Raw genomic sequence first — 11,844 nt, forward strand, 5'->3', positions numbered from 1 at the left:
GGTGACAACACTGTTTGTGATGAGTTGTACTTGTTCTCCAGGGGACCATCTTTGACTGTATTGACTTACTAAGGATACGAGATAAATGGGAATACATTTTACACGATCGCCCAAGATCAAAAGAGCACCAACCAAAATGGCGGTGTCCGCTTTGATGCAGCAACCGAACGGAAAGGACACATATTATGGTTACATAGTGGACATATGGGAACTTGACTACGGACCTGATTTTAAGGTCCCTTTGTTCAAGTGCAAATGGGTCAATCTGTCAGGCGGCGGGGTACAGGTAGACCCACAGTACGGAATGACAACAGTGGATCTGAAAAATCTTGGGTACACTGACGAACCGTTCGTCCTAGCCAATGATGTGGCACAGGTTATCTATGTGAAGGACATGTCTACCAAAGCGAGAAAAAGAAAAGATAAGGAAGCAAATACATCATACGATGAGCCAAAGCGCCACATAGTTCTTTCAGAAAAAAGGGACATCCTGGGAGTGGACGGCAAGACAGACATGTCTGAAGATTATGAAAAGTTTCATGAAATTCCTCCCTTCAATGTCAAGGCTGACCCAAGCATCCTGATAAACGATGAAGATTATCCATGGTTACGGCGCAATAAGCAAATGACACAAGCGAAAAAAAGTGAAGAAAATGAAATCCCTTTATAACAGATGATCTTTCGTCCGAAACACTGATACTTCGAAAGAGATTGTCCGTTTTGTACACGAAGTGCATCCAGTTTTTCCCGTAACCATCTCAACTTTGTTGCACATGCTATGTGAGTGAAATGATGATACCATGCCAACTTTCAACCTTTTCGGAGTTCATTTGAAATGCTTTTAAATTTCAGGGTCTTATAGCTCAAAAAAATCAGTAAATGCATGAAAAATAACAAATGAAGTCGGAAAGGGTTGAAAATTGATGATGTGGCTTTGAATGGTGCATTTTGAATACAGAAAAAATATGGAGTTCAAATAAGTTCAAGAAAATGAAATCCCTTTGTAACAGATGATCTTTCGTCCGAAACCTTGATACTTCGAAAGAGATTGTCCGTTTTATACACGAAGTGCATCCAGTTTTTGCCGTAACCATCTCAACTTTGTTGCACATGCTATGTGGGTGAAATGATGATACCATGCCAACTTTCAACCTTTTCGGAGTTCTTTTGAAATGCTTTTCAATTTCAGGGTCTTATAGCTCAAAAAAAATCAGTAAATGCATGAAAAATAACAAATGAAGTCAGAAAGGGTTGAAAATTGATGATGTGGCTTTGAATTGTGCATTTTGAACACAGAAAAAATATGGAGTTCAAATAAGTTCAAGAAAATGAAATCCCTTTGTAACAGATGATCTTTCGTCCGAAACCCTGATACTTCGAAAGAGATTGTCCGTTTTGTACACGAAGTGCATCCAGTTTTTGTCGTAACCATCTCAACTTTGTTGCACATGCTATGTGGGTGAAATGATGATGCCATGCCAACTTTCAACCTTTTCGGAGTTCATTTGAAATGCTTTTCAATTTCAGGGTCTTATAGCTCAAAAAAATCAGTAAATGCATGAAAAATAACAAATGAAGTCAGAAAGGGTTGAAAATTGATGATGTGTCTTTGAATGGTGCATTTTGAACACAAAAAAATATGGAGTTCAAATAACTTCAAGAAAATGAAATCCCTTTGTAACAGATGATCTTTTGTCCGAAACCCTGATACTTCGAAAGAGATTGTTCGTTTTGTACACGAAGTGCATCCAGTTTTTGCCATAACCATCTCAACTTTGTTGCACATGCTATGTGGGTGAAATGATGATACCATGCCAACTTTCAACCTTTTCGTAGTTCATTTGAAATGCTTTTCAATTTTAGGGTCTTATAGCTCAAAAAAAGCAAAAGGAATCAACTAAAAAGTTTTTATAAACCTCTAGTATTTTTGAAACTAAACTTATATAAAATTTATGCAACTTAAATTCAGAAAGTATTTTTTGTTCAACACATTAATAGCAAAAAGAATTTAATAGCAAAAAAATAACAAAATTTGTTTTTGATTAAAACAGATATTAAAAATAACCTAAAATTACCAAATAGAGTATAATGATAAAACACTGTAATATTAAGTAGCAGGAAAAAGAATCACTCAAAAATCTAACTTCATAGTAAAGTTATTCATAAACTAGTGATTCACATACATTTTAAAACTATAAGTATTTAGTACAAATAAAAAAATAAAAAGCAAAAAATAAAACAAAAAAAATTCAAATTTTAAAACTAATGGCACTAACAGAAAGTTTATAATTTTTGTGACCTAAAAGCAAAAAGAAACCACTAAAAAATTATAAGTATTTAGTACAAATAAAAAAAGCAAAAAAGAAAACAAAAGAAGAAACCAACCGGGACCATAGGTGCGCATCCGTCCCGGTTCGTGCGATGAACCGGGACCATAGGTCCGCCTATATAAGCCCACACTTGCGAAAATTTCGCCAACTGCTCCATTCCCCATCGCCGACGCCGCCAGGCTGCTCGTCCTCCTCGTCGCCGTCGTCGCGCCCTGCCCCATCCCCGCGTGCTTGCCGTCGCCGCGCCCTGCCCCGTCGCCGTCGCCGCACCCTGTCGCTGTCGTCGTCGTCGCGCCCTCCTGCCTGTCGCCGGCCGCCCTGCCCCGAGCCCGCTGTCGTCCGCCCTGCCCCGAGCCCCGCCTCCTCGTCCCCGTCGACGTGTGCCGCCCCGAGCCCGCCGCCGTCCCCGTCGCCGTGTGCCACCCCGAGCCCGTCGTCCCCGTCACCGCGTGCCGCGCGCCCCGCGCATGCCGTCCCCGTCGCCGGCATCCCCGAGCCCGCCGTCCTTCTTCCCGTCGCTGGCCTCCTCTCCCCGTCGCCGCCCGCCCCCAGTGAGCTCCCCCCCTTTCCCATCCCCGTCGCCGACGACGCCACCCATTGCCGCCGCTGCTCTCTGTGTATATATGTTCATATATGCAAAAGTTACATTTTTAGAAAATCATCTATATATGTTCATATATGCAAAAGTTCTATATGAATGTGGCTATATGTATGTTCATGGAAAATAATTTTGCTCGATGATCTTTTTGTTCACGATGTTCATATAATTTTTTTCATGTATGTATGAATGTCGATATGAATTGTACCTATGATGTTTTTTTTATTCATAGATGAATATGTATGTGGCTATGTATGTGCATGTGGCTATGTGAATATGCAAAGAAGAGGAGATGAAGAAGATGATATATTTTCTTATTCATGGGTGTGTCGAGAGGGTCGTCGATAACTTTAGTGTATTTTAGATTATTTTCATTTTAGGTCATTTTAGGTCGTGGGTGTGTCGAGAGGGCGGCCGAGGGGTCGAGGGTCGTCGAACATGAGAGGGGGGATGATAGATGATGATGAGGGGGGGAGGGGGGACATCGGACATTCATGAGAGAGGCGGGGAAGAAGGGGAAGAAGAGGGAGAAGAAGAGGAGAGGAAGTCTTCTCCTCTATTCTTTCTCCTCCTCTATTCTTTCTTCTCTTCTTTTTTCTTCTTCTTCCTATATGTATTAGTTTTTTTATTTAGGTTGTTAATTAGTAGATATTAATTTTTCTCATATATGTATGGATGCATGTGATATGTATGTATGTATCGGGTATGTCGTTGTCGATATACCCCCTACCCGATAACTTCGACATGAGGGGGTCGAGAGGGGGTCTAGGGTCGCCGAGGGGTCAAGGGGTCGAGGGTCGTCGAACATGAGAGGAAGAAGAGGATAAAAAAAGAAGAGGAAGAAGAAAAAAAGAGAATAAGAAAGAACATGAGATCTCCTCTATTCTTTCTTCTCCTCTTTTTTTTCTTCTTCTTCCTCTTTTTTTATCAGGAACGAGGGTCGTCGAGGGTCAGGGTCGCCGAACGGTAGAGGAAACCCTAAATAGAAAGTATCGTGGGTGTGAGATCTCCTCTATTTTCTTATTGCTATTTAGGGTTTCCTCTACCGTTCGGCGACCCTGACCCTCTACAGTTCTTACTCCTCTATTCTTACTTCTCCTCTTTTTTTCTTCTTCTTCCTCTTCTTTTTTTATCCTTGAAGCGTTGTCGAGGCCACCCCAAACCCTAGAGAAGCAGCGTCGAGGCCACTAATTAATATTAGTTCTACATTTGCCACTAATATATCCATCTGTCATGTTTGAATAATAATTGCCACGTTGTCAATATTTGTAGAAACTATGGACACCGCCCGAGATGAAGTACAAGAAGAGTTGTTGGGGGACATAATCGCACAAGGAAGTGATGCCGTCGTCTCGTTGTTTCTCAAAAACACCGATGGTCTGGAAGCAGCTGGCTATGATTATGATGGCTCCGGTGACCTAATGCCGGTGCAAGAAGGAGACCGTGAGGACGGCTCCGGTGACCCAATGCCGGTGCAAGAAGGAGACTGTGATGACGTCTCCGGTGACCGAACCGAGTCCGGCCAGGTATATATATTAGTTAAGCTTCTGCTGACTAGCTAATTGATGCATTCATTATTTTGGTATGTACACATATTAATTAAGTCTTTGTTCTTTTTCTAGCCCTCCGGATCGAGCACAACTTCGGTAAAGAGACGAGGCCCGAAGAAAAAGTTGAGCTCAGATGAAAAGTTTGAGATCATAGCAATCGCGCCCGACGGCCAACCGATTGAACCCCTCCGGACAAAGAGCGCATTTGTTGCTCAGTGCGGGGTTTTGGTTAGGGACAAGATCCCGATCAGCATCCAGCAATGGTTAAAGCCGGCTACAGAAGACCCTGAGGTGTCTTATGTCAATGATATGCAGAAAAATGATCTTTGGACTGAGCTGAAGTCAAATTTCACCCTACCGCCAGAGGATGATCCAGAGAAGCCAGTTAAAGAGCAATTAATTAAGTCTTTTGCTCTTAACAGGATGGCAGGACTATTCAGGAGGTGGAAGAAAGAGCTGAATAAGTTTGTCGAAAATAAAGAGACACCAGAATTCAAGGGCAGATATGAGAAGATCAGAGATCACTGGCCCGCATTTGTGGCCCACAAGACATCGGAAAAGAGTAAGAAGATGTCGGCGACAAACAAGCAAAATGCTGCGAAGAAGAAGCATCACCATCGCACGGGGTCAGGTGGCTACCTCGTAGCCCGGCCTAAGTGGGCCAAGACTGAGAATGATCTGGTTGATAAAGGGATCGAACCAGAGACAATTAACTGGCCAGACCGTTGCCGGACTTGGTTCTTCGGGGCTGGCGGAACCTTGGACCCTGTAACAGGGAAGTGCATTTGGATGAACGATCGAATGGACATACCAGTCAGGAAGCTTCAGCAGTATATCGAAGCAGCGCAGCAAGGGACGTTCTTTCCAGACAGAGAGAACGACGAGCTCACAATGGCCCTCGGGAATCCTGAGCACCCTGGACGGACACGAGGCACGCCAGGCTCCATTTCGTGGAAGGTTGGGTTTCCGGACGCAGGCGGTTACAAATCCCAGGAGAGGAGGAAAAACTTGCAGCAGACCCAAATGCAGGCACTGCAAGCAAGGGTACAAGCGATAGAGGAACGAGAAGCAAATCGCAGCAAACATACTGCCGAAGCTTCCCCCGAAACTACCCCGCCATCTCAGCGGAGAAGCAGTGTGGCTTCCACCGAGCTGCTTCAGCCGGAGCATGCCTTGACGGCTCCTGCCAGCTATCCCTGGATGCTATCACGGAGTCTCAAAATTGCCACCTTATGACGCAATGGATGAATTTGAAGGTTAAGGCGGCTGTTGGCTCTGTTTATCCTACTGAACCCGGTGCAACTTTTCACTGCCGGCCGATTCCAGAAGGATATGCTAGGGTGATGGTGGATGAAATAACGGAGGGATTTGAGGACCTCCAGCTTGACCACCCTACCGGTGAAGGGGAGACTAGGCTGGGGTCTGTTCTGAAGACTCCATGCCTATGGCGGAAGGAGCTCATCAACCTTCCGAACTGGACGCCTCCGCCTCCTCCTCCTCCTCCGGCAAGTCAGGGCACTCCGCCTCCTCCACCGCCTCCTCCTCCGGCAAGTCAGGGCACTCCGCCTCCTCCACCGCCTCCTCCTCCGGCAAGTCAGGGCACTCCGCCTCCTCCACCACCTCCTCCTCCGACGAGTCAGGGCACTCCGCCTCCTCCACCACCTCCTCCTCCGGCGAGTGACGATCAGGGCACTCGACCGGCTCCTTCTCCGGCGCGTGGCGGCACTCTGCCTCCTTCTCCGCCTGCGCCGACGCGCCCGAGCAGCCAGCCTCCTCCTTCTCCGCCTCGTCAGCAAGGGCGGAAGAGACCTGCCGCCACTCCGGCTGCTCCGGCGCGTCGTACTCCTTCTCCTCCGCCTCGTAAGCAAGTAAAGAAGACAACCGCTCCGTCTGCTCTGCCGGCGTCTAGCAGTACATCCAGAGGCGGGAGGAAATACAGACTCGGTTCTTCTCTGAAGACTCCAGAGAAGTTACCATACGAGAGGACCCCGGAGGAGAACGCCGAGATCGCACGAGAAGAAGTGAGGAACTACTTTGAAGGGGTGAAAGCAAAGAAACATCCACCTCCGGAGGAGAAGGTAGATCCGGTGAAAGCGAAGTGCACTCTGGCTGCCCTGACAAAACCACCCAAGTCTCCGCCGAAAGGAAACTATGAGCGCATTATTAGAAAGGAATTTGCCGAAGCGGAGCGGTCGGGAAGTACTGTCAGTGATCAAAGGCTGAAAGAACGACGAGCTGGGAAACAAATTGCCCAGCTCAGCGAACAAGCGAAGCAATCGTGCCCCCCGCTCAAGGTGCCTAGCGACAACGTCGCTAATGATCCGAGGATGGTGCCCGGTTATAGCAATCTTGGCGATTACCTGCCCGACGATGTACATTATGATTTCATGGAGGTGCAGATACAAAGATACGAGTACGGGAAGCCTCTCGTCAAAGATGAAAGATCTCTATCAACGATGATGCGAAGATTGCATGATTGGTACTTGAAAATATGCAGAGACTCTGGGGGGAGGAGTACTTTGTATGTGAAAGTTAAAAAGGAGCATGACCTCGTTGGAATTGAACTGTTGCCTGTTCCATTTGAGGAGTTCTTTCAGTTTTTCAATCAATTGGCCCTCGATAAAACAACGGTCACCTGCTACTGTTTGTAAGTAGTACTACTTCTGTCATTAAGTCTCTCTATATAGCTCAGCTCTATCATTGCATGTATTTATAATCATCCTCACTATATTATGCAGATTGAATATCGCCGAATTGAAGAAAAGACAAGTCGGTGATATTGGGTTCATTAACACATATCTCATAGATGCAACTCAGATTAAATTTCATGCCGCGGATACCGAGGCCAACTTGCTACGATCGTTGGTAATAAATGAAAACAAAGATATAATACTCTTTCCTTACAACTTCAGGTGAGTGTTACTGTCTTGTGCATATTCGGTTTCCCTTATATATTAGTCAAGGTTATAGTAATGTAATTGATGAGTTATGCATGCGTGTGCAGTTACCACTATATTCTCCTAGAGATTAAGCTTGAGCAGGGACTAGTAACCGTCTTAGACTCAAGACGAAAAGATCCCCAGGACTATGCGGACATGACTCAAATGCTCGAGAAGTAAGTTAAATCGATCATTATCCACCATATCAGCAACTTTGTTCATTTCCTGATATATCAAGTAATTGTTTTCTTTGTCTGACAGGGTTTGGAAAAAATTCTCCAAAAAAGCTCCAGGACTCCCGAAGAAGCTGCAATTTAGACACCCGAAAGTAAGTACTATAGTAGCATGTTCCGCGCATCTCCTATTGATTCAAGCGCTAGTTTCATCAATACCATTTGGCATTCTTACTTATCAGTTTGATTGACCTCTATTTCTTGTAAAGTGGTTGTGGCAGGAACAAGGGAATGATTTCTGTGGATACTATGTTTGCGAGTCCATCCGCCACACGACCTGTGAGCGGGGCCTCACTGACGAACAATATGAAGTACGTAAATAACAACATTCACAATTTTATTTTATTACCATCATTTGTGTTGAGTTTCATTCATATATATATATATATATATATATATATATATATATATATATATATATATATATATATGTGTGTGTGTGTGTGTGTGTATTGACCCCCTTCTTCAAATTAGATGTTTCGAAAGCGGGATGAACTCCTAGCACCAGCTCGCATGCGAGCAATTCAAGAGGGATTGGCGGCATTCTTTCTTGACCACGTGATCGCTGAAGACGGAGAATACTATGTGGACCATGAGTCCGTATGATTATATTTGTAAGAGATAATTATTGTATATATGTAGCCGGTAGTGTCGGATAGATATACGAGAACTTGTTGTTCGACCAATCTCTCGGAGAAGGAGAGGTGGTCGATATCACTTCTCTCTGTATGCATATATGTTCATGACGATCTTCTGTTTCCTTCGTTTGCTTACTAGCTAGCTAGCGTGTCTAGTCCTCTCTATACGTATGTATAGTACGTAGCGTCGACTAAGCACGGACATAAGAGAGGACACTTCTCTTTATTAATTATAGCTAGCTAACACAATCTATGAAACACCTAAATTAACCCCCCAAAACCCCCAACCCCCCCCCCCCCCCCCTTCAAAAAAAACAAAAACCCCAGCCACAGAAATGCTGACGCGTGGATGTCTATTGGTCCCGGTTGGTGCCACCAATCGGGACCAAAGGGTCTCCTGCCTGGGCTCCGCGCACAAGCCACGTGGAGGCCCATCTGTCCCGGTTCTGGATTGAACCGGGACTAAAGGGACAGGGCATTAGTACCGACCCTTTAGTCCCGGTTCAGGAACCGGGACAAAAGACCCTTACGAACCGGGACAACAGGCCCTTTTTCTACCAGTGTGGTCACGCCAACATAAAAAGGAAGGCACCATGGAATGGTCATTTTCAACTCCATTTGAAACTAGTGAAGTCAAATATACTTCATCACACTACTATGCATCTCAGCAGCTTGTCTTTGACATCCGAGTCTGCTCATTCGGTATATAAAAAATAGTCTGCATGATCTGCTCTTAGTATTCCCAACTAATAATCTAATATACCTGGAAGTCGTTTTCTGCTCAACTTGCAACCGAGCTAGCAATCGCCTGGTCGATAGACAATCCCACATGTTGCATGCGATCACGTGAAACTAGCCCTAATCAAGCACAACCACCACAAATGACATTCCACCATATCAAAATAAGCAATCTCAAACACGGAAATTAAGCGCGTCGGGATGTTTCCTGACCACAGCCACTGAAATTAACATGCCTCGATCGTTCACTGGTGGGTGGTGACCTAACACCTGCCGTACCACGACGACCGTGCGCCAGTGACCTCACACGGCGGTACGGCGACGGACGCTCCTACGCGAACGCGTGCGCGCGCAATCCATCACCAAACGGCCAACTCTGACTAGTGACCGATGTATGGCGTCTTCAGGAGATCAGCCTGCAGATCGACCAGATAGGTGCAGCTGAGCTGCCCAACCGACCGACCAATTACCGAATCATCCAAAAAGTACTTGCCTTCAGGTTCGATGTAGCACAAGATATTTCGGTGCATATCTGAGTAGCATGTATTGATATGAGTACATACATTTGGACGGCAGGTTCCGGTAAAATCTTAGAGCCATTCTGTAGAGCAAACTAAGCAAAGAATTAGAGCTTGAAATGTATCACTGACCATATCATGTGATAACTCATGTCTTCTCAATATTCCGGAACTAGAGTTGGATAGGCAGAGAGATGGATCACACACAAAGTAAACAACCACCGAGATGCAGGTGACCTACCAGGCCACCAAGGCACCGAGATGCAGGGAGCCACTTTGGTGTCTACCTCAAACATGCATGCATGTATACCCGACACATGTAGGTGCAGTTTTTTTGGCTATAAATACCAGCCTTCTTCTATCTCCCAGCCATCACCGCAAGAAGTTGCCTCTCTCTGATCCATACACATAGACAAGAACCATGCTGCGCAAGAACACCATGTCCTCCCTTGTCTTCCTCATGGCGCTGCTGCTCTCATGCAGCTCCATGAGCAGCGCAGCACGGCACCTAGAGGAGGCCGTGCCCAAAAAGGAGTATCCACCACATCCGATCGTCCCGGAGCTGCCAAAGCCCGAACTCCCACCTCACCCTGCCATGCCTGAGCTACCGAAGCCTGAACTACCGCGCCCTCTCGTTCCCGAAGTGCCACACCCCGTGGCGCCGGAGACACCAAAGGAGCCTGAACTGCCGCACCCCGTGGCGCCGGAGGTGCCAAAGCATGAGCTGCCGCCGCACCCTGCTATGCCCGAGCTCCCGAAACCTGAACTACCGCATCCGGCTGTGCCACAGACGCCAAAGGAGCCTGAAGTGCCACACCCCACGGTGCCCGAGGTGCCAAAGCACGAGCTGCCGTCGCACCCTGCTATGCCCGAGCTCCCGAAGCCCGAACTACCACATCCGGCTGTGCCTGAGGTGACAAAGGAGCCGGAAGTGCCGCACCCCGTCGTACCGGAGGTGCCAAAGGAGCACGAGCTGCCGCACCCTACCATGCCAGAGTTGCCAAAGCCTGAAATGCCACACCATGCCGTGCCAGAGGTACCAAAGGAGCTCCATGTGCCGCACCCTGAGGTACCGGAAGTGCCAAAGGAGCCTGAGTTACCGCACCCTGCCGTGCCAGAGGTCCCGAAGCACGAAATGCCACCGTTCCCGAAAGCCGAGCTGCCCCAGAAGCCCGAGTTCCATTTTCCGGAGCCAGAGGCCAAGCCATGATCGGACTAGCTGCACCCGCGTAGTGCCGTTATCAAGTATTATTAAACTATATACTAGTATATGTGTGTGATTGTTCTATTATACATGTGCGTGGGTGCGTGCGTGGTACATGTCGTTTAGAGCATACACTCTAGTTCCGGACGGCAGCGTTATGTTTGAGTGGTGTTGCATGGTGCAGCTGCTCAATTTGTTCTCTACTTCCCTTTACGTATATGCAGATGTATATGATATATGTACCTGAATAATTATGTTTTCGTGTTTGGAGTTTTTATATTGGATCACATTTGTGTTTGGATTTACATATATGCATCACTAAAGTGTTCTTGTTTTGGCTACATTATGCGCTTCGGACAAATTTCTTTTTTGAGCCGGCAAATAATTTCTTTTGTCATTTGTATTAATATTATAGAAGGCCCGAAAGCCCAGATTTGATCGGAAGCATAATATAAGATATAACGTTTTGAAGGGGTGCATCTCTTTAGCCATACAAAATCAAATGGTTATTTATATTATTATTATTATTTCTCTCAATTTTCATGCTCGAGACGATATTAATTGAGGCGAGAAATATTGTGTGTAATGCAAGTCTTAATTTCATTGAAAGAACAAAAGAATAAGATTTGTATAACACTATGTAGTTATGCCAACATAATAAAAAACAAAATCGCCATTACATATACTTACTCCCTCTGTTCCAAAATATTTGAAGTTCTAGATTTGTAAAACCAAAGTATTCAAGTTTGACCAAATATACTGAGAAATATGTTACTATCTAGATTAATATCAAGCACATCATATAGAATGGGAATATATTTTGTGACCAATATAATGCAACTAGTTTGGTTTTGTAGATGTTAATATATTTGTCTCTAAACTTTGTCACACTTTAAACTTCAAAAAAAATGTAATGGAGGGAGTATAGAAAAATATTTTTTCACCAAACTGATGAACAAAAATTGTTCTAATAATAATTGGTGTGTATACAATAAGATGTGCTAATGAAGTTAGTGACCATCTTTGACTATTTCCAACGTTATATATGTTGCATAGATTGAAATTTATTTATTTATTTCAGGGAAATCCTTATTAT

General features: G+C 45.3%; 1 protein-coding gene across 1 annotated transcript; it reads left to right on the forward strand.

Moving 5' to 3' along the window:
- The first annotated feature begins 9,897 nt into the window (after nucleotides 1–9,897).
- Nucleotides 9,898–11,025, forward strand: LOC125536410 (uncharacterized). Its single transcript, XM_048699626.1, has one exon. It carries the CDS (start codon nucleotides 9,966–9,968, stop codon nucleotides 10,752–10,754), a length of 789 nt encoding a protein of 262 aa, XP_048555583.1. The 5' UTR covers nucleotides 9,898–9,965; the 3' UTR covers nucleotides 10,755–11,025.
- Nucleotides 11,026–11,844: the final 819 nt, after the last annotated feature.

This window comes from Triticum urartu, chromosome 2A (genome assembly GCF_056163025.1).
Source record: "Triticum urartu cultivar PI428250 chromosome 2A, HENAU_Tu73, whole genome shotgun sequence".
NCBI lineage: Eukaryota > Viridiplantae > Streptophyta > Magnoliopsida > Poales > Poaceae > Triticum > Triticum urartu.

What these genes read in the sequence shown, in the direction of transcription:
- LOC125536410 (XM_048699626.1), top strand. Translation starts at nt 9,966, where the DNA reads ATGCTGCGCAAGAACACCATGTCCTCCCTTGTCTTCCTCATGGCGCTG.